At 31.6% G+C, this 23,724-nt stretch overlaps 1 protein-coding gene across 3 annotated transcripts in view; it reads left to right on the forward strand.

Annotated features, from left to right (window-relative positions):
- Positions 1-12,230: 12,230 nt before the first annotated feature.
- LOC135129486 (calcium-activated potassium channel slowpoke) overlaps positions 12,231-23,724 on the forward strand; it is a 78,768-nt gene continuing 67,274 nt past the window's right edge. For all 3 annotated transcript variants that reach the window (XM_064056638.1, XM_064056639.1, XM_064056640.1), the window contains exon 1: positions 12,231-12,656. In XM_064056638.1, coding sequence (XP_063912708.1) covers positions 12,333-12,656 — 324 coding nt within the window. In that variant the 5' untranslated portion in view covers positions 12,231-12,332. The remainder of the gene's footprint in view (positions 12,657-23,724) is intronic.

Below are 23,724 nucleotides of genomic sequence, written 5' to 3' on the forward strand. Positions count from 1 at the left end.
AACATAATCCATTTTCAAGGTAGAAGCAACAAAATGTTTACTTTAACTAAATATTTTTTGATAATATGAAAAACCTAATAAACGTAATGCAAATACTCAACGTATACATTTAAATTTTACAATGCTTTTAGCATATCTAAACAACAGAAACATAAAATGCGATAAAATCAGAATTTGCGTTACTTATACGTAATTCTAACATATAAATTTAACGAGAACTGAATTATTTATTTCTACGTCGTAGTCTGTCACGCTTCCACACCACATCTCTGTACCCAAAAAACCTGTCGCATATTACACGCTATACACAGTGTTGGGGACAGATACTTTTAAAAGTATCTAGATACAGATACAAGAAAACAGACACGTTTTTAAGCTTTGGCGAATAAAATAACTGGAAACATGTTTATGTATTTTTTTATGTATTGTTTAATGAATTTTTTTAAATTAACAACATTTCGAACGTATTGTCACCTAAATTATTTCTTCTTGGTGTCAGAATTTGGTTTCCACCCGTTCCACAGGTACAAAAGAAGGTATTGTGGTATTAAATTTAAAAAATAAACATTTTACTGTAGCATAGTTATTCAAGACTGAAAAATCTTTTCTTTTTTCCTGCAAATAGACCATCGCTTCTCTGTTTGATGTGTCGCAAATTGTGCAATATTTATTATGTACGCTTAAAAAGAATATTTTTTTTTTGTTTTTATTCCCATACTACAGTGTGCAAATTGTGTTTGAGTATATCTAATAATTATCTCCAGCATTAAAATTAATATTTCAAAAGAATACGGGAAATGATTATTCTGTGCTGAAGGTCTGTTGTCGACAACCTGTCATAAATTATTATTCTTCAATATCGGCTTACGTTGTTTTTACGACCATGTCCGGTAATCGTCTATCCCGGTGCGGCAGGTATATACATTGTAGGAAGAATTGCTCGTTCCGTTTAAGGCAAAATAAGTACAATTTCTTAGAAAGGTATTTAAACCCCTTATAAGATCAAAGGCTGCCTGGCAGGCCGGAATCACCAGAGTGCAACTTTAGATTTTCAGATTTTTGTTGAAACTCATTTTATTTTAATCTCGTTTCACGATTTCTGAGAATATATCACGATAAATTATTCTACCGAGAGTTGTAAAAATATTAATTTTATTGCCCAAAATTTACACTTAAACATAATCGGAATATTCTAGGGCAAAGCGGACCTGCCAAGCCCGCCTCGCGTTAGGTCCAACAATGAAAAAGTGAAGAAATGACACATGTGGCAACAGGAAAAGATGCCACATTTGTCTGAAAAATAAAGGTATACAACAGTAACAAATACGCGATTTATGCGAGAGAAATGTATGTACTGAACATTCGATTACTCGATTACAGAACTAATTTGTGCTAATTGAAAAAATTAATCATTATGTAACACGCAATTATTATCTATATTAATAAAAATGAATCGCCGAAACGTATGTACGCTCATAACTTCAGAACGGCTGCACCGAATTGGACGACTCTTTTTTTACGTGTTCCTTATTGTCAGGACAAGGTTTATATGTAAGAAAATTTATAAAAAATAAGACGGCTAAAAGATTTGAAAAAAAATAAAAATTTTGCATGGGAATCGCCACTTCGAATGAATTTGAATAGTTGGCGTTTCTGACGGACCTGTCGCCTAACTGACGTGTCATACAAAACTATTTCTTCCGTGCGATTGTGAAAAGTATTATTGCATTTCAAGTCGTTGTTTGTTTTTTCGTAACAAGAAACGTCGTTTATTTTAAGAAAAGTGTTCGTTAAAGTGAATTTAGTTACGCATTGCGAAAGTTTCTTATTAATTTTGATCTGCCATTCTATTTACGTATATTCACTTTGTTGGTTTCGACAAAACCTCAAACTTTACCGTTATTCGAGGATTTAATTTGAAATTTTCAATATTTTAAAATCCTCAAGACAAAATTTACAGATTTGATTGATCAGCGTTGTGCTCATAATCAACATAATAGTCAAACATTGAAGCGAGACATTGGGTGGTATGAATAAAACTGAGTAGATACTCATATTCGAAGTACGAAGTACCTACTTGTAAACATTGTATCTCCCCGGACACAAATTGAACATCTACGCGTTTTGTGAGCATTTAATCTAAAAATGAGCATCGGTGTGGCAAATTACTATTTGTCCTTATAAATAATAAATTAAATGTAATATATTTTTGTTTCCTTAAGAATACAAAGTTAACAAAGTTAGTTGAGTTACAAAAGTCTCTTTTGCTCCACGTTGGCCACCAACGAGCGATTTTCAAGATTTTTGTGAAACTTTGCTGGTTTTGAATTTGAATTTTCTGTCCTCGATAGTTGATGCTCAGCAAGAACCACGAGAAGGTCTGGAGCAGATCTCGCTAGGAAAGGAGAGGGCTAGGATTTGTTAATGAGGGATAGAACGTAATACAGTACAATACAACGGAAATACAATACAGGTACCTACAATCTAGCTACAATACAGAATACACTACAGATTCAGATACAATTCAGATACAATACAAATGCAAAGTTAGTACCCACCGGAAGAAATTGCACCAAAAATTGAGAATGTTGCAAAATGAAAACCCAAGCAAGCACACCGATGGAACTCGGAACGAAATCTATTGGTCGCAGCGCTCACACGCCCAAGGGAGAACGCAGCCGCATAAATCCAAGGTCGTCTTACCTCATTCTCAAAGAACGATGCAACCCAGCGTCTAAGGGCCAAAAGAACCCCCCCAGGCCAAAGCGTCTGACGACATGGAGAATTCAAATCCGGAACCAAAGAATGCACTGTTGCAAAATTAATACCCAAGCAAGCACACCGATGGAACTCGAAACGAAATCTGTAGGTCGCAGCGCTCACACGCCCAAGGGAGAACGCAGCCGCATAGATACAGGGCCGACTGACCTCATCCGTTTAGGATGATGAACTTCATCCGTTTAGGATGATGACCCAGCGTCTAAGGGCCAATAGAACCCCCCCAGGCCAGAGCGTCTGACGACATGGAGAATTCAGTCCCGGAACCAAAGAATGCACTGTTGCAAAATTAAAACCCAAGCAAATGCACCATGAAAACAAAGCATTTGCACCACTGGAGCTAAATTGGCAAGACCCAAGTTAAGTTAGTAACACATACAATATACAGTACAAAATGCTTCAATTACAAAAGTTACAATATACAAATTTCTCCACGTTTGCCACCAAAGAGCGATGACTTTGCTCGCTCGTTGCTGTTGCCCAGCAAGAACCAAACAATACGAGGAGGTCTGGAGTGCGTCTTGCCATTAAAAGAGAGGACTAAGGTTTGATACCATGGGTGAAGGACACCGTACTTTAAAAATGATGAATACGGTATTTTGTGAATTATGAACGCAGTACTTTGTATATTCTAAAGGCGTACTTTATCAGTCCTGAATGCATGTTATTAACAACATATTTAAAAAAAATCGGGCATTTTTGGAAAAATATCCACTTTCCTTCGTGTTCACAGCACTTAACACAAAACATTTTCGCTAATATTTATTAACAATAAATTAGAAATTCGCGAACACGTGCTACTTTTAACCCAAAACGAAGCTCCAATGTTGCTGCTACCAGACCGGAATCAAAACTGAACAGAAAGGATCGAAAATGTGACCTTTTATCAGGTAGCTCACGTGACAGTGACATCATCGTACGTCACCATGAGATTGCAAAAATTATTTTTCATATTTTAGATCAGAAATTGTACATTTTCGGGGTTAATTTAACAACGTTTAAACAAACTAATTTGTTTTTACTAACCTCGTGTTCTTAGGAAAACGGATTTCGGTTTAATTATCATATATATTGATAGTTATCATATTTGAACATTATGAATTGTATTAATTATGTTTAAATTTTATTTAATTATATCGCGAAAATGTATAGCTTTGACCCACCAACTTCAATCGTTTCGAAAATTTATCCAAAATCTAAACATTGTCGACCAAACGAATCACGGAAAAATATCCATTTTCGTTCGTGTTCACAGCACTAACACAACATATTTTCCGTAATATGTATTAATAATAAACTAGAAATTCGCTAAAACGCTCCACTTTTACGCCGAAATGAAGCGACGATCTTGCCGCCATCAAACAGAAATTAAAACTAAACACAAAGGACCGAAACACGTGACCTTTATACAAGTAGCTCAGGTGGCATTGACGTCATCGTACGTTACGATGAGATTGCAAAATTTATTTTTCATATTTTGGCCGGGAAAATGCACATTTTCGGGAATAATTTAACATTATTTAAACAAATTGATTTGTTTTTAATAATTTCGGGCTTGTAGGACAACGGGTTTCGGTTTAATTATCATACATTGATGCTTATCATATTTAAACATTATAAATGATATTAATTATGTTTAAAATTTATTTATTTATGTCGTGAAAATGTATAGCTTTGATCAAACGATTTCAATCGTTTCGAAAATTTTCCCAAAATTTTAAATATTGTCGAGTGAACGAATCACGGAATCCGATAAATTAAAACTGAACTCGAACTTACCCTGTTTTCGGTCCTTTTCGAAAAAATATCCATTTTCGTTCGTGTTCACAGTACTAATACAACACATTTTCACTAATATTTAAATATATAAATTCGAAATTCGTGAAAAGAGCCCTACTTTTAAGCCAAAACGGACTCTGATGTTGCTGCCACCAAACCGAAATCAAAACTAAACGCAGAGGACCGAAAAATGTGACCTTTTATCAGGTGGCTCACGTGACAGTGGCGTCATCGTACGTCACGATGAGATTGCAAAAATTATTTTTCATATTTTAGATCAGAAATTGTACATGTTCGGAGTTAATTTAACAATGTTTAAACAAACTAATTTGTTTTTGCTAACCTCGTGTTCTTAGGAAAATGGTTTTCGCTTTAATTACCACATATTAATAGTTATCATATTTAAACTTTATGAATTATATTAATTATGTCATTTCTGCAACTCTTGAGTTATTTTCTAAAATAAATTGACTGATCCATACATTTTTTTGTCACTGTAAAAGCAAATCTAAAAAATATGAATGCAATGATAAATTTACGAAAATATACTGATGATATTTTGTACATTTTAGATAGGATTTATTCGGCAAAATCTTGAGATGACGTCATCAAGTTTTTGGGCTTGATAAACAGATATATTTTAATTAAAAACGTACCATGTCAAACAGTAACTTCAAAACGTCTGCAATAAATCTAAAAATTTAATTTTGCAATTCTTGATTCAATCAATAAAATAAACTGACTCAGTGATTAATTTTTTTTTGAGACACCCCCTATAAGCAAAACTAAAAAATATGAATGGAATGATAAATCACAAGTATAGTCTCATCCTATTTTGGATATTTTAAAAAGGATTCATTTGGCAAAATTTTCGGCTGACGTCATCAATTTTTTGGAGGAAGTAAGTATTATTTTGAATAAAATTTATTATGCTTATCAGATGTTTAATACATCTGCAAGATTTCAAAGCATTCGGTTTGCAGATTCAAAATTAAGTTGTAGGTGAAACAAAGTTCACGGGGTCAGCTAGTTATTTTCTAAAAATAATGACATACCTTAAACAAATATTTTTACTATTAAAATTACTCTTATTTGCTAACACAAATACTACCGGATCCGGGTTGCTCAGGTCCACAGATAAAATGCATTTCCCCGATAAGCGTAAAACGCAGTGAATAGTGAATTGTGGTTTATGGCTTTAAAATACCATGTTACCATGGCTTAGATTTATTACCCCTCAGGATTATATTTAAAAACGTATAAGTACTGAAGGCTGCAATGTAGGAAATTATGGTATTTAAAATATGAAAATTTCCGTGACAGAACACTCTTACCTCTATTTTTGTTTATGTGACCAAAATCACCAACATGAAGTATCAAAAATTACTACTAGTATAACTCAACTAATAACTACTGGAAAAAAAAGTGAAATAAAAAATGTATCTGTATCTGCGCCATTAATTTTGTATCTAGATACAGATATTTTGTGCTTAAATTCGATTTTATCTAGATACAGATACTACATACCCAAAAATGTATCTAGATACTTTATTTAGATACAAGTATCTAGATACTGCCCAACACTGGCTATACACCCCATTTACAATTAAGAATCCATTCCGGTGATTAAAAAAAACACGTCAGTTTTACTAGAAACCTTGCCCTTTTTCGATTGAAAATTAAAATAATTGGTTGACAGTTAAAAAAATTATTATCAACGTTAACTTTGAGAATTCTTTTTTTTAATCTTTAGTTTTTCGATATACATTTTTTTTATAACGTCATTAACATTTTACCAAGAGCACATAATAATTGGAATCATTTTTCTCAGTTTTCAAAATTTCTACGTTTTCCAAATTTTTCAGACTTTCTAGATATTTTCAGATTTTCTAAAATTAATAGACCTTAAGAGTCTTCAAATATTTGAAATTTTTGGACTCCCTGGAATCTTTAGAATCTCTTTTGTTTTGTTTAGAATCTTTGGAATCTTTAAAATTTTTGTCATGTTAAAATAGAATCTTTGAAATATTTGGAACATAATTTTAAAAACTTTTTTAACGTTTTGAGTCCTTAGACTATTTAGAATCTTTAGAGCTTTTGGAAACTTGGAATTTTTAGAATGTCTTAAGATTTTGTAAACTTTTGAAATTTTGAGATTTCATATTTTTTTATTTTCTTTAATTTTTGGGAATTTTCGTAATTTGCGAAATTTTCAAAATTTCCAGAATGTTCAGATTTTCGAAATTAGCCCAATTTTTCAGATTTTCCGAAGTGTACAAAATGACCACAATTCCCACATTTTCCAAAATTTCTAAAATTATCAGGCTCCAGTTCTACCAGAATTTTTGAATTCAACCTTTTCCAATATTTTCAAGAGTCCTAGGTCTACCACATGTTTCCTAAACTTTCTAATCTTTTTCAGATTTTCTAAAAATTTATAGACTTCAAGAGTCTAAATTTTTGGAATTTTTGGAAGTGCTTTTAGGATTTATAAAAATGAAAGAAAGCATTTTTCCAATCTTTAAGATTTTTGTTTTCTTTAAAGTTTTTGGATTTTTTAAGGTCTTTGGCATTTTAAGAGCTCACGCGATTTTTGCAAGTTTTAGAATCTTTGGCTTTTTGGAATTCTTCTAGAACCGTTAGAATCTTTCAAGTATTTGAGCAGAATTTTAGCTTCTGACCCCTAAAGTCCTTAGATCCTTTAGAGCCTCTAAAATCTTGAATCTTTAGAGTATTTAGTCTTTAGACTCCTTAGAGTCTTTCCAATCTGTGGAAATTTTGAACACTTTGGGAATTACTAGGAGTTTTATAAAGTCTAAAATTTCTGCAATTTATAAAATTATTAGTACCCCCAGGTTCTTTCAAATTTCTCCGTGAAAGCTTTTATACTTTTTGAATCTTTCCCACTACTGGAAACTTTGAAATATTTAGAATCTGGAATGACTAGAATTTCTTTCAGATTTTGATTAATTCTAGTTACTTCAGTGTCTCCAGAATTTTAAATATTTTAGATCTTTAGGATTTTTATCATCTTTCCAATTTTTAAATATTTGGAACCTGTGGAATCTTCGGAATTTTTGAAATCCCTGAAATCCCTTTAGAATTTTTAAATTGCCAATTTTTCTACATTTTTTAATTTTTTTTAATTCCTGAAATCCTTGTAGCCTTTAGAGCTTTTGGCTTCCTTGGAAGCCTTAAAACCTTTGAAAGGGTTAGCATATTTTGGACTTTCACAACGTTTGGAATCTTTCCACGAATCTGCTGGTAAGAATTTTAGAATTTCTGTAATTTCTAGAGTTAACATTGTGCATATTTTACATTAAATTCATTCGGCAAAATAAAGGCTATATTTATGGAATCAACACGTCGGGCTCTATATCCCTGAATTTAATCAGAATTTTTAGATGACTTTTTCAAAAATGAAATTTTCCATTATGTATTCGTATTAAGTACCTCCCTTATGCAAATTTCGACCCATTCTCGACACGTAGATTTTAGGCCGCAGAAGTCACTTCTGGCTTCATTTCTCCGATAACTTAAACCGTTTTTCCAGAATCGTCCATTGAAATATCGCAATTTTTTAAAATTTCAAAAAATTCGAACTTCATACCGAATTTTCCGAAAATATTGCTCCGTTACCGTAAACATGCCATATTTTTGGAATCAGCACGTCGGGATATATATATTTCCGAATTTTTTCAGAATTTTTAAACAACTTTTTCAAAAATGAAATTTTACACTATGGTAGTACTTGCCAAATAACCTACCCTCTAAGAAAATAAAAGGCGGATGGGCCAGGCTAGTATTTGCCAAAATAAGACTCATTTTGACAAATGACCTACTTTTCTAAGAAAAGCAACTAGTCCCGCCCACCCACCTTTTATTTTCTTAGAAGAGTAGGTCAAAATCAATCTTATCTTGGCAAGTATGACACTGATTTTTGCAAATGCCAGATCCTCTAAGAAAATACGGGTGGGTGGGCGGGGCTAATACTTGTCAAGGTGAGACTGATTTTGGCAAATGACATATGATTTTTCAATTTGTCTTTTTTTTAATTTTTAGCAAGTATTGCCTCACCGACGCAGCCTTTTTTTTCTTAGAAGAATAAGTCATCTGCCAAAATCACTCTCATCTTGACAACTACTAGCCCCGCCCACCCACCCTAATTTTCTTAGAAGAGTGGGTCATCTGCCAAAATCAGTCTTATCTTGACAAGCACTAGCCCCGCCTACCCACCCTTATTTTCTTTAAAGAGTGCGCCATCTGCCAAAATCAGTCTTATCTTGGCAAGTACTAGCCCCGCCCACCCACCCTTATTTTCTTTAAAGAGTGCGCCATCTGCCAAAATCAGTCTTATCTTGGCAAGTACTAGCCCCGCCCACCCACCCTTATTTTCTTAGAAGAGTGGGTCATCTGCCAAAATCAGTCTTATCTTGGCAAGTACTAGCCCCGCTCACCCACCCTTATTTTGTTAGAAGAGTGGGTCATCTGCCAAAATCAGTCTTATCTTGGCAAGTATTAGACCCCCGCCCACCCTCCCTTATTTTCTTAGAGGATATGCCATTTGCCAAAATCTGAAATATCGAAAAATTAAAAAAAAACATCTTATAAAATCGAATTCGAAATCCCAGTTTTAATTTTTTTTTAGTTTTTAGATTTTTCAACTTTTAAATATTTCATTTGATAATTTGTTTGACAATTTTGCAGTTTTTAATTCCGATCTTTTAATTTTCCAAATTTTAACTGTACAATTTCGGAAGTTTTTGATTTTTAATTTTTCTAGTTCTCAAGTTAAAATTTTGTCGTTTCACGGTTCGTCATTTTTGGATTTTTAACTAAAAGAACAAATTTATTCGAACCGAAACTTTGAACAAACGGAAAAACCAAAAATTGAAAATCAGAAACAAAATTTTCAGATGCTTTAAAATTACGGTAAACATGGGAGATTGCTGATCAAAATTGCTTTTTAGTCCCTTTCAAAAATCGGCTGACAAAAAATTAAAAATCGAAAATTTAAAAAAATAAACATCTCTTTTCTCGATATTTTTAAAAATCAAATAATTGAGAAATAGGAAAACTGCCAAAATTGTAAAATTAAAAAATCGAAAGTTTTTTTCATTTGCCCAAAGAAATCAAAATTCGAAAGATATGTAGATGAAAAAATTTAAAATTTTAAAAGCGAGAAATTGAAAAATTCGAAAGTTGAAAAATCGAAAAACTGATCTAGTAGTACTCGCTACGGTAAGACTGATTTTGGCAAATGATCTACTCTCTCAGAAAACAAAGGGCGGGTGGGTGGGGCTAGTATTTGTCAAAATAAGACTCATTTTGGCCCATGACCTACTCTTCGAAGAAAATAAAGAATAGGTCATCTGTCAAAATCAGTCTTATCTTGGCAAGTATGAGACTGATTTTGGCAGATGACATATCCTCTAAAAAAATAAGGGTGGGTGGGCGGGGCTAGTACTTTTTAAAATAAGACTAATTTTGGCAGATGACCCACTCTTCTAAGAAAATGAAGGGTGGGTGGGCGGGTCTAGTACCTTTTCTTAGAAGAGTAGGTCATTTGCCAAAATGAGTTTTATTTGCGAATAAATTTTGCTTAACGATTTACCATGATTACGATAACTTTAAAATATTTACAAGATTTCGAAGCAATATTGCAAAATATTATTATTCAGTTTTGAATTTTTTCCAAAAATTTTGGATGTCTAGGGTGAAAGTTCGACACGGATTCACACACCACAAGTGCAGGCGGATCTTATTTTGTAAAATTAAAAAACATTTTTGTTATAAATTTTGGAGATGACGTCATCCCATTGGTGTTGGGGAGGATTAGCCAAATTTTAGTTAGCATTTGACCATCTACATGATATTCCTAATATACATACAAAAAATGATAACAATCGGCGCAGTCACCAGACAGACAGACAGACGCACAGACAGAAACGGGAGATCACTTTTTTCCACTCTAGAGGTCATGACACGTCGAGAAAATATTAAAGAAATCAAACATTTAATTTCCCAGGTCTTGGAAACGCTTCGCTCTAAAGCAGCGACTTCGAAAATAAATGTTCAAATTTTAAGCCTTAACATTTTCGAGTCCACAACAATATTAATTTTATTGATGAAAAATTTCAGGGTCCTTTCTCTCAAAATGGATCAACGTTTAAAATTGGTTTAAATTGTTTAAATTATTTTATTAGCATAAGTTATGTAATATAACCAATATACGTACATGCAAATTCAAGTTGTACAGGTGATCCAGGTGATATTTAAAAATCGTCCATCGAGTTGGCTTTGAAAAATCGAAAGAATTTGCCGCTTCCATGTGGTTACGTGGCAATTTATCATGCAACTGGAATTACTGGTTGCCTAACTTAAAAAAGTTAGACTATATTTAAAATAGGAATGATGAAACCAGCCGTGCTCTAGTGTATATTCGGTTGCCTACTTAGACTCCGAAAATAATTATTTTGTTATAAATAACCGGCAAATAATAATCCAAGGCCTGCTCTTGTTATCGCGTTAATGCACAATCTTCTTATAACCACTTTGTACAATGAATTGAACTACACGTGCAATCAACCTATGAACACATTTTTTAAAATTTCAAATATTCCTCTTGTAATAACTTTTCAAATAAAAAAATTGTAGATTCATACTGTGGATTCATTTTCGATGTAGAGGTTAAAAATGGTTTTTAGGGCGGTCATTATTACCCTAAAACCGCACGGACTCAGGGCAACGATCCCGTTTTTGCATTTACTGTCACCACAATCGGCGCAATAATGATAAAAAATAAAGTCGGGCACTTCGCATCAGAGCGTAGCTGTCAGCCACTGTAAACATACGACTACATTAAAAATATACACATGAGCGTGCGCTTTTCAATGATCCATTTAAATATTTCTTTCCGTTGATTTTTTCTTCAAAATATTTACGCGAACAATAGTCTATTCTGGTGTGTTTATATGGAGCCGAGTTCATTTTAATGGTTTATTATGTTTGCAGATGTGGATTTCTGGTCATTTTTACTGTAATTGTGTCAAAAGGTGGCCGTCAAATTAAATAAAAGCTTCTCTCTCCTTGCCGGCTTCACGTGAATGTTTATCTGCATTATCCGATTTTCCATCACACTATCGTAATAACTTGAGTATTGCCAATCACCTAAAGCTATTCATAATATCATTGCGAATTGTGAATTAAGGGAAATGTTACATTCGTGTACCTCAGATGGGCTTACGTTGGGTAAAAACCTTCTGTAGTCCGATAAATACTTAGAACTATTCTATTAGTAGAATGTACACTTTTTGCGGATATCTTTGCCTGGGATAAAAATAAATTTTTAGCAATTTTATTTTTAGGTATAGGTATTGTGTATTCTGTAATTTGCTAAGTGTGACTAACAGGTACCCTTTACGGATTTTGTTTTGTTTTATAATAATTAATAAATTGCATTATTATTATTATAGTCGTTGAGTTGAATTATTTGAAAAACCATGGTTCGATATTTTGTAAAGCGACTGAGTCGTCCACCTTCGATTCCCTTAATCCCCGATCCCAGTCCCATTGAAGTCCCTTGGTCCCGCTCGATGGCGTTTGGGCGGCGCACGCCGCCTGGGCGTCCCCACGTATTGATTCCCGCATCCAGTGGCGGGCGACGTCGGCGTCGTCGGCGGCGCGTCAGTTGCGCTCGGTGCCGCGGCCACGACGTACACTTTGCCGATGCGGTGAGTGCGGTGCTGGCGCGAGTGGATGCCGCCTAGCGCGGGATGACGAGCGAAGCGGCGGCGTGCGAGCCGCCTCTCTCCACCACCGAGACGCCGGACCCATGCCTCGATGAGAGGAAATATTGGTGCTTCCTGCTGTCCAGCATCTTCACCTTCTTGGCGGGCCTCCTCATCGTGCTGGTGTGGCGGCTGTTTGCATTCCTGTGTTGCCGCAAGGAGGTGCAGTATGGGCCCAACGACCCCAAGCAGAAGGAGCAGAAGCAGGCTCGGCAGGGCAAGCAGGAGTTCGAGGGCACCTTCATGACGGAGGCCAAGGACTGGGCGGGAGAGCTGATCTCGGGGCAGACGACCACGGGGAGGATACTGGTAAGGCTGGTGAACGGGGGGCGGTTACGCCCACCGCCCTGTGGTGTGGCGAGTCAACGGCCACCACAGGTGCGCCAGCTGGGGGGGATTTCGGTTGGGGTTTTTGACGGGAGGCAGTCAGGGCTGCGGTGGTAGACGTGGAGGAATCGATAAGGAAATTGGCATGTGAAGCCCGTCATATGTTCCAAGTATTTTAAGGCTGCATTGTTAAAATTTTAGGGATGTTTCGGTTCTTTGTTCACGCCTTCTTTTGGGGGAGGGTAGGGGTTTAAGTATGATTAAGGAGCTGAAAAGAACGACGTGGTGACACCAGACATTGGGGCGAGAGGGATTCTCGACCCAGGAATTTCCCGAACATTCACAATTACAATGATAATTTCACTCCAGTGAAAATACATCCATTGGAAATGTCAAATTTGGCAGTTTGCAATGGATAAATAAAATATTTTTCTGAAAATGGCATCGTTTTTGATTTTTTATGGAACTTGAATGAGCCAAAACAAAAATGAAACTGTTTGTCCCGCAAATTATTTAATAAACTGATGGACAAAAGAAACAAAAATATAACAACAGATCGCCTATTCCTAATCCCAAATGCGTGTTGGAAAAACCATCACTCTAAAGGCTGGTACAAGAACGTGCCACTTGGTAAAAGTATAAAGTAAATAAGAAATATAGGTATTGAGAAACGACGAATTCAATGTAGTAGATACATAAATGGGTTAGTTAGGTAATTGAAGATGTCATCTAGATCATGCTAAACAAAATTACAGTTATTACTTTGTAACCTTGCTGCCCGACAATGTTAAACAAAATTAGAGCTATTACTACCGTAATTCCCAAAAAAAAATTGATGACTTGTCTAAATGCATAAATAAGAATTAATTGACAATAAAACACAAAAATTATTGACTTTGGTCGTTTCTAACGTTTCGATTAGCGTTGTTCAATTCAATTCCATATGTTTTTATTGACCGAATTATTTGCGGCGACATTCACTCAAGCAACCAACAAAACAAAACAAAAGAAATATGTAATACAAAATTACATTAATTGAAAATAAAAAATATATAAAGAAATAATATAAAAAAGTGTAAACAAGAGAAAATTTTATTAATTGCAGACCAAATATTAACCTAACTAATTTTTGGATTGAGAGTGCAAAATTGTGGGCAGTGAATGAGTCTGATCCGTCAGGCTTCGGAATGAAACGCTTATTCGAGTAAACTCGGATTGAGAGCCGAGCGAGCTAGGAAAGGGCGAATTTAAATTTACAATAATATGGCTTTAACAAAACATCTGTCGAGAAAAATTGTCTAGCAAAATGTGAAGCGGAAAATGACAACAGCTCAATCACATTGAATTTAAATATGTCGAATGAAATTTTCAATTTTTTGTTACATAACTCATTTATTTTAATTCCTTAAAAAATTTTGAAATGAAAAAATCATAGTATGATTAATTCAGAAGAAAATTGAATCTTACTATACCAGACGTTTGGAAAGAACTTCAAAAATACTGTAATTTTAAAATTGCCAAAATTCAGTTTTTTCAAAAACAACTTGTGTTTTATTACTTAATTTATTAAAATAACTGAAAATAGAAGAAATTATCAACTTTGGGTGTGAAAAATACTATATACAGTATAACCTCTATAATCCGAACCTACGATTATCCGAACATCCAGTAATCCGAACAGAGGCTAGTTGAAGTCTATATCTCTTTAATCCAAACTGAACTTGAAAACGTGCACCTGCTTGCAAAAATGACGCAAGATCTTCATTGCGTACGTATTTTATTGAATTTTTTTAAAGTACTAGCCCCATCCACCCACTCTTTATTTTCTCAGAATAGTGGATCATCTGCCAAAATTAGTCTTATTTTAACAAGTACTAACCCGCCCACCCACCCGTATTTTTTTAGAGGATACTAGATTTTTCAGTTTTTAGATTTTTCAATTTTCGAATTTTTCAATTTCTCGCTTTTTAAATTTTCAATTTTTTTATCCATCTTTCGATTTTTGATTTCTCTGGGCAACTGAAAAAAACCTTCAATTTTTTAATTTCACAATTTTGGCAGTTTTCTTATTTCTCAATTATTTGATTTTTAAAAATATCGAGAAAATAAATGTTTATTTTTTAAAATTTTCGATGTTTGATTTTTTGTCGCCGGATTTGCCATGTTTACCGTAATTTTAAAACATCTGAAAATTTTGTTTCTAATTTTCAATTTTTGGATTTTTCGGTTTTTCAAAATTTCGGGTCGAATAAATTTGTTCTTTTAGTTAAAAAATCGAAAAATAACAAATCGTGAAAAGGAAAAATTTTAACTTGAGAGCTTGAAAAATTAAAAATCAAAAAATTCCAATATTGTAAAGTTAGAACTTGAAAAATCAAGATTGGAATTAAAAACTGCAAAATTGTCAAACAAATTATCAAATGAAATATTCAAAAGTTGAAAAATCTAAAAACTAAAAAAAAAATGGAATTCCGAATTCGATTTTATAAGATTTGTTTTTTTTTTCAATTTTTCGTTATTTCAGTTTTTGATTTTCCGATTATACAGTTGTACAATTTTCCGATTTCTCATTTATCCGATTTTTCAATTTGTCATTTTTTTATTTTAAGCAAGTGTTGCCCCACCCACGCAGCCTTTATTTTCTTAGAAGAATAAGTCATCTGCCAAAATCAGTCTTATCTTGTCAAGTACTACCCCCCGCCCACCCTCCCTTATTTTTTTAAAAGATATGTGATTTGCCAAAATCAGTCTCATCTTGAGAAGTACTAGCCCCGCCCACCCACCCTTTATTTTCTTAAAACAGTGGGTCATCTGCCACATGAGTCTTATCTTGACAAGTACTAGCCCCACCCACCCACCCTTCATTTTCTTAGAGGATCTATCATTTGCAAAAATCAGTCTCATACTTGCCAAGATAAGATTGATTTTTGCAGATGACCTATTATTCTAAGGAAATAAAGGGTGGGTGGGCGGGAGCAGTACATTTTCAAAATCGAAAAATTGTAAAACAGATCTAAAACCAAGAACTCGAAAAATCGAAAGATTAAGAAATATTGAAAAATTAAAATATCAAAAGATTGAAAAATCTAAAATTTAAAAATACAAAAATTGAAAAATCGAAAAAGTAAAAAGGTACACACATCGAAAAATCCAGAAGTCAAAAATAGAAAAGCCGAAGAATTGAAATATTGAAAAATCCTAAAACTGAAAAATCTAAAAATCAAAAGTGAAGTCGAAAATAGAAACCTTAAAAAATTGAACAATTGAAAAGTCAAAAAATTAAAGAACTGAAAAACAGGAAAATCCAATCTTTAGATTTTTCGATTTTTCGATTTTTTTTTTATAGTTTACAATTTCAATTAATGTATTTGTCGCTTTTCCATTTTTCTGTTTTTCGATATTCGGTTCGATTCGATTTCTCGACTTTACGATTTTTGAGTTTCTCGATCTTTCGCGTTTTTGATTCTTCATTTGAATTTTTCGCTTTCTCGATTTTTGAAATATTTCAATTTTCTATACTAGTTTCTTGATTTTTCAAATTTTCAATTTTTCACCTTTCGATTTTGCAGTTTCTCGGTTTTTCTTTGAATTTTAGTGTTTTTCCGCTTTTTGATTTTTCATTTTCTCAAAATTTTGTGTTTTCCATTTTTGGATTTTTCAATATTTGGATATTCCAATGTCGCGATAAGAAAAATCGAAAAATCGAATTTGAAAAGTGATTTTTCAATTTTTAGATAATTCAATTTCCCGATTTTTCTGTGTTTCGACTTTTCGAGTTTGGCTCTTTTAATTTTTCAGTATTTCGATTTTTCGGATTTTTCAGTTCCTTGATTTTTTCGGTTCATCAATTTCTCGCTCTTTCGAAGTTTCAATTTGAAGTTTTGATTTCTCGATTTCACGTTTTTCCATATATTTCGACTCTTCAACTATTCGAAATTTCGATTTTTTTTGAGAAATCTAAAAATCAAAAAAGTGAAGTCGAAAAATAGTAACCTTAAAAAATCGAAAAATTGAAAAATCAAAAATCTAAAAAATCAAAAAATTAAAGAATTAAAGAACAGGAAAATCGAAACACTCGAAGGTCAAGAAATCGGAAAATCTAAACATCGATTAATTGAAAATTCGAAAAATTGAGAGTTTATGAAAGTGAAATTTGAAAAATTAAAAAATCGAAATTTGACAAAATGACAAATGAAAAACAGAAAATCTAAAACCGGAAAGTCGAAAAATCAAAAGATTAAGAAATCGAAACATTTGAAAAAGTCGAAATCTTGAAAAATTCAAATATCGAAGAACTGCACTGAAAAATCGAGAAATCGAAAAATCTAAAATTTTAAAAATTAAAAAACTAAAATTTAAAAATCGAAAAATTGAAAAATCGAAAAAGTAAAATAATCGACACATCAAAAAAGCCAGGAGTCAAAAATCGAAATATTGAAAAATAGAGAAATGAAAGAAAAACTGAGAATCTAATAACCTGAAAAATCCGAAAACTGAAATATCCAAAAACTGAGAACCTAACAAGTCGAAAAATTGAGCAATCGAAAAATCCAAAAGTGAAGTCGAAAAATCGAAACCTTAAAAAAACTAAAAAATGAAAAATCGAAAAATTAAAGAATTGAAGAACAGGAATATCGAAACCCTCGAAAGTCAAGAAATGGAAAAATCAAAACATCGATTAATTGAAAAATCGAAAATTTGAAAAAACGACAATTGAAAAACAGAAAATCTAAAACCGGGAAGTCGAAAAATCGAAAGATTAAAAAAACTAAAAAATGAAAAATCGAAAAATTAAAGAATTGAAGAACAGGAATATCGAAACCCTCGAAAGTCAAGAAATGGGAAACAAATCAAAACATCGATTAATTGTAAAATCGAAAAATTGAAAAATCGAAAATTTGAAAACACGACAATTGAAAAACAGAAAATCTAAAACCGGGAAGTCGAAAAATCGATAGATTAAGAAATCAAAACATTTGAAAAATTCGAAAACATGAAAAACGGAAATATCGAAGAACTGAAATGAAAAATCGAGAAATCGAAAAATCAAAAATTTTAAATATTGAAAATTAAAATACCAAAAAATTGAGAAATCTAAAATTTAAAAATCGAAAAATTGAAAAAACGACAATTGAAAAACAGAAAATCTAAACCAGGGAAGTCGAAAAATCGAAACATTTGAAACATTGAAATATGGAAGAGCTGAAATGAAAAATCGAGAAATCGAGAAATCTAAAATTTTAAATATTGAAAAATTGAAAATGGAAAAGTCGAAGAACAGAAATATTGAAAAATCCCAAAACTGAAACATCCAAAAACTGAGAACCTAAAGAATCGAAAAATTGAGAAATCGAAAAATCAAAAAAGTGAAATTGTAAAATCGAAAACTGAAAAAATTGAAAAATTGAAAAACCAAAAAATCTGAAAAATCAATCAATTGAAAAATCGACAAATAAAGAGTTTATAAAAGTCAAAAATTGAAAAATCGAAATATTTAAAAACCGTAACATTCAAAAGAAAAACTGAAAACCGAGAAATTGAAAAATTGAGAAATTGTAAAATCCAAAAATTGAATAATAAATAGGAGTAAACTGAAAAGTCCCCAAACTAAAATTTCGAAAAACTGAGAATTCGAAAGTTGAAACAGCAAGAAATTATGGTCTCTATGTTCTCTGGTTATTTTTGATTTTTTATAAACACCTGTATTCTGATTGTAATTTTATTGAAACTTCAGTAAACGCATATCAAAGCCTAAAAGCAGGTAAGTCAGAACTTGGGAAAATATACAGGGTGAGTCACTAAGCGTACGGGCCTTGATATCGCATTAATTATTATTATTAAAGATAAAAAATTTGTTTTTAGGCGTAGCATACAATTTTTGTTAAATTTCGACGCCACGTTGCCACGTTGTTCCAATTTGTTTTTTTGGGAATATAAAAGCTAAATAGAAGCACACGTGGACAAGGACTACTCGTCCACAATTTATGTTGCTTGCCCAATGTTAGCAGAATTGTTTTTCTTGTCACATTTGATAACCTTGTTTACTAAGTTTCTTCATTGTTTATGTTCTTGTAGATTCTTTAACTATCAGACACAGGTCAGTTTAAAACAGTAACAGATTTTATCTGACTAGGTGAAGAGAAATTAACAATTCTAGACCATCATACTGAATTTTTGTCTGCATGTATATTGTACCCCAACATACTTTAGTTTTTCCAATCTTGAAAGAAATCGCTATACTTTCCAGGGCACTGTCATTTGGAATATCGATAGTAGCTAGCTTACAAATGACATGTTTCTTAATATAGAATCCCACACCGCCTCCACGATGATCTCTATCTTTATGGAACACTTTGTAGCCCCGTATATTAATAATAATATTAAAAATTTGAGAACCAAGTCGCAACCAATTATTTCAAAATCTCCCCTGAAATTAAAATTGGGCGTAACTGATTTAATATTTAAATGAACAAATTCAAACTTCTTCGAATCAATCGATAATTGAGTTTTGAAGTCAAGGGAGATGTTTAATTAATAATTATTAACTGTGCCGGCTTCCATCTAAAAAATATTATACCAAAATTAAATTAAGCTTCGTCAAAAAGTTGGCAACTATAAATCTTTATAAAAAAGACGACCTCGGGTGTGTTACATAAACTCTAAACCAATTTCTCCTCACTACGTAATATTCAGTCAATAACCAAAGGAAATTAATGAATTTTTTGTCGACGACAGTTTTCATGGAAAATGAAAATTCCAGTACAACAATCAGATAACCGCCTCTCTACATGCATTTCAAATTTAAAGTTTGCCACACACCGACACCCTCTAAAGCCTCAATGATATCTCTTTTAATAAACGAAACTTTAAGCTGCCACAATTACTCTTGCATCAACAAAACCTCCTCTCGGACTCCACAAACAAAGCATACCCACACACACATAAACCATAATGGCGACAAAATAATGGTGAAAACCTGGCTTTAATAAAATATTGATCCTGCGGTAACCAGGCAATATAACAAATATTTAATTGGTCGGCGTCACTCCACCAACAATTCATTATTAAAAACCGTTCCAGTACGCTTATGTTGTTGGCAACGTGCCCGAATTTTCCCTTATTGTCATTATTTATGTTTGTTCGTGTAAGCGATACATTAAAATAAAAAATGCCATAATTCGCCCAAGTTTCGGATTATTTCGTTTCGAGGTTTTTAGCCGATTCGTTATCAACCATGGATTTACATATTTTATCGTTTGTTGTGGTCACGACAATATCCCGTCATTACGGGTTTCCGTGAACTTAATCAATTTTGGACTAAGTGGCCTTTTTCCGATTTGGTGATACGACGGGTTCAAGGGGTCAGGTTTATGGCGGAATTTAGATTATTCTTCATTTTTGATTGCGAAAATTTACTGCTTACTGCTTCCGCAGGTTGTTTTATTCCGTTCACATTGTTGTTTTGTGAAGTATTGTAATCGGGCGACTGAATACTTTCATGGTTTCTTGACGTTTCATGACCCCTCTTTATGTAATTTATGCATGCTTAGTAGTCCAGTCCAGTAACTTTTTGAAAATCGTGTAATTTTTTTCAAATATTTTCTTTTATACCTCAAAACTCAAAGTTAATAAGCTTTGGAACCCAAGATACATTTGAATGATTATTCAATTTTTGGATTTTTCAATATCTCGATTTGCAATTTTTCGGTTTTCAGTTTTAGATTTTTCAATTTCTCCTTTCTTCAATTTTTTAATTGCAAATTATACATTATTTTAAATTTTTTAATTATCATTTACAATTTTACAGTTGTGGAATTTTTTCGTTTTTCAATTACTGGATTTTAATACTTTTTCATTTTTTCGGTTTCTAATTTTTCAATTTTTTAATTTATCGATCTTGGAATTTTTGGGTGTTCCAGTTTTTTGTTTCTGTTCGTTTTTCAATTTTTTGTTTACACTTTTTCAGTTTTGCAATTTTGCGTTATTTCGATTTTTCGATTTTTCAACTTTTTTCGAAATATCGAAAATTAAAGAAATCAGAAATCCAAAAATTGCAAAATTGATAAATTTTAAAATTGGTAAACCAAAGAATTGAAAATTCAAGGATCGAAAATTTTGAAAAATTGAATACATGAAAAATTATAAAATCTAAGGAGACATTGAAAAAATAAAAGAAATGAAAAAACGGGCAATTTGGATATAAAATCTAGAACATTAAAATTAAAAAATCGGAGAAATGAAAAATAAAAATAAAGAAATTGAAAACCTGAGGAAACGAAAAATTGGAAAATCATAAAAAATTGATCATTGAGAAACTGAAAAATCAGAAAATGAAAAATTGTACTATCGAAAAATTGGAGAAACGAAAAACTGAAGAATTTGAAATCCAAAAACTAAAAAATTGAAAAAATTAAAGTTGAAAAAACGAAAAATTATGAAACCAAAACATTGAAGAATGGAAAAATTGAAAAATTAAAGAAAATGGAAAAAGTAAAAATTGAACACTCGTTAAACTGTAAATCAAAAAACTGCGAATTCTAAATATTGAACCATCCAAAGGCTGGGAAATCGAAAACGTGAAATTAAATTTTTCACGTTTTCGATTTCCCATCGTTTGGATAATTTTGCAGTTTTTTGATTTGCAGTTTTACGAGTGTTCAATTTTTCATTTCTTCGATTTTTCGGTTCTGTTTTATATTTTCTTTATTTTTACAATTTTCCGGTTTTCCAATGTTTTGATTTTTTTTTTAATGTGATTATTCAATTTTTAGTTTTTTCAATTTCTCGATTTGCAATTTTTCGGTTTTCAGTTTTAGATTTTTCAGTTTCTTCAATTTTTGAATTGCAAATTATACATTATTTTTAATTTTTTAATTATCATCACAATTTTACAGTTATGGAATTTTTTCATTTTTCAATTATTGGATTTTAATACTTCTTCATTTTTTCGATTTTTAATTTTTCAATTTTTTAATTTATCGGTCTTACAATTTTTGGGTGTTCCAGTTTTTTGTTTCTATTCGTTTTTCAATTTTTTGTTTACACTTTTTCAGTTTTGCAATTTTGCGTTTTTTCGATTTTTCGATTTATTAAAATTTTTTAGTTTTTCGGTGTTCAATTTTTCAATTTTTCAACTTTTCTCGAAATATTGAAAATCAAAGAAATCAAGTCCAAAAATTGCAAAATTGATAAATTTTAAAATTGGTAAACCAAAGAACTGAAAATTCAAAGACCGAAAATTTGAAAAATTGAATAGGTACATGAAAAATTATAAAATCTAAGAAGACATTGAAAATAATAAAAGAAATAAAAAAACGAAAATTTGGATATAAAATTTAGAAAATTAAACTTGAAAAATTGGAAAAATGAAAAATAAAAATAAAGAAATTGAAAACCTGAGGAAACGAAAAATTGGAAAATCGAAAAATTCATCATTGAGAAACTGAAAAATCAGAAAATGAAAAATTATAATATCGAAAAATTAAAGAAAATGGAAAAAGTAAAAACTGAACACTCGTGAAACTGCAAATCAAAAAACTGAAACATCCAAACATTGGGAAATCGAAAAAGCGAAATTTTTTCAGTTTGTAAGTTTTTGATTTGCAGTTTCACGAGTGTTCAATTTTTAATTTCTGAATTTTTTACTTCTTGAATTTTTCGATTTGTAATTTATCGGTTCGATTTTTTATTTTCTTTATTATTACAATTTTCCGGTTTTCCAATGCTTTGATTTTTCTATTTCTAAATGCGATTATTCAGTTATAGGATTTTTCAATTTCTCGATTTGCAATTTTTCGGTTTTCAGTTTTAGATTTTTCAATTTCTCCTTTCTTCAATTTTTGAATTGCAAATTATACATTATTTTTAATTTTTCAATTATCATTACAATTTTAGAGTTGTAGAATTTTTTCGTTTTTCAATTATTTTATTTTAATACTTTTCCATTTTTTCGATTTTTAATTTTTCCATTTTTTAATTTATCGATCTTACAACTTTTGGGTGTTCTAGTTTTTTGTTTCTATTCGTTTTTCAATCTTTTACTTCCACTTTTTCAGTTTTGCAATTTTGCGTTATTTCGATTTTTCGATTTATTAAAATTTTTTAGTTTTTCGGTGTTCAATTTTTCGATTTTTCAACTTTTCTTGAAATATTGAAAATCAAAGAAATCAGAAATCCAAAAATTGCAAAATTGATAAATTTTAAAATTGGTAAACCAAAGAACTGAAAATTCAAAGATCGAAAATTTGAAAAATTGAATACATGAAAAATTATAAAATCTAAGGAGGCATTGAAAAAAATAAAAGACATGAAAAAACGAAAATTTGGATATAAAATCTAGAAAATTAAAATTAAAAAATCGGAAAAATGAAAAATAGAAATAAAAAAATTGAAAACCTGAGGAAACGAAAAATTGGAAAATCGAAAAATTCATCACTTAGAAACTGAAAAATCAGAAAATGAAAAATTATAATATCGAAAAATTGCAAAATTGAAGAACTACAAATCGAAAAATTGAAGAAACGAAACAGAAAAATTGAAAAATTAAAAAAGTTTCACGAGTGTTCAATTTTTAATTTTTCAATTTTTTACTTCTTGAATTTTTCGATTTGCAATTTTTCGGTTCTGTTTTTTATTTTCTTTATTATTACAATTTTCCGGTTTTCCAATGGTTTGATTTTTCTTTTTCTGAATGCGATTATTCAGTTATAGGATTTTTCAGTTTCTCGAGTTTCAATTTATCGTTTCTTCAATTTTTGAATTGCAAATTATATATTGTTTTTAATTATTATTTAATTTTTTAGTTTTTCGATGTTTCAATTTTTCGATTTTTCAACTTTTCGAATAAAAAAATATGGAAAAATTGCAGACATCTAAAAAATTAAAAAAGACATCAAAGACCTGAAAAATTGGACAAACCAAAAACTGGAAACTCGAAAAATTATATATGGTCCTATATTTGTGGTTTATGAATCCGTCTTGAGTTTTTCCTTTACTACTACTGCGATTATCTATATTTTTGATGTATACAGGTCGCCACAAATAAAATTTT

This window comes from Zophobas morio, unplaced genomic scaffold (genome assembly GCF_036711695.1).
Source record: "Zophobas morio isolate AGI-343-1 ecotype UQ-CSIRO unplaced genomic scaffold, CSIRO_AGI_Zmor_V1 ptg000016l, whole genome shotgun sequence".
NCBI classification, from domain to species: domain Eukaryota; kingdom Metazoa; phylum Arthropoda; class Insecta; order Coleoptera; family Tenebrionidae; genus Zophobas; species Zophobas morio.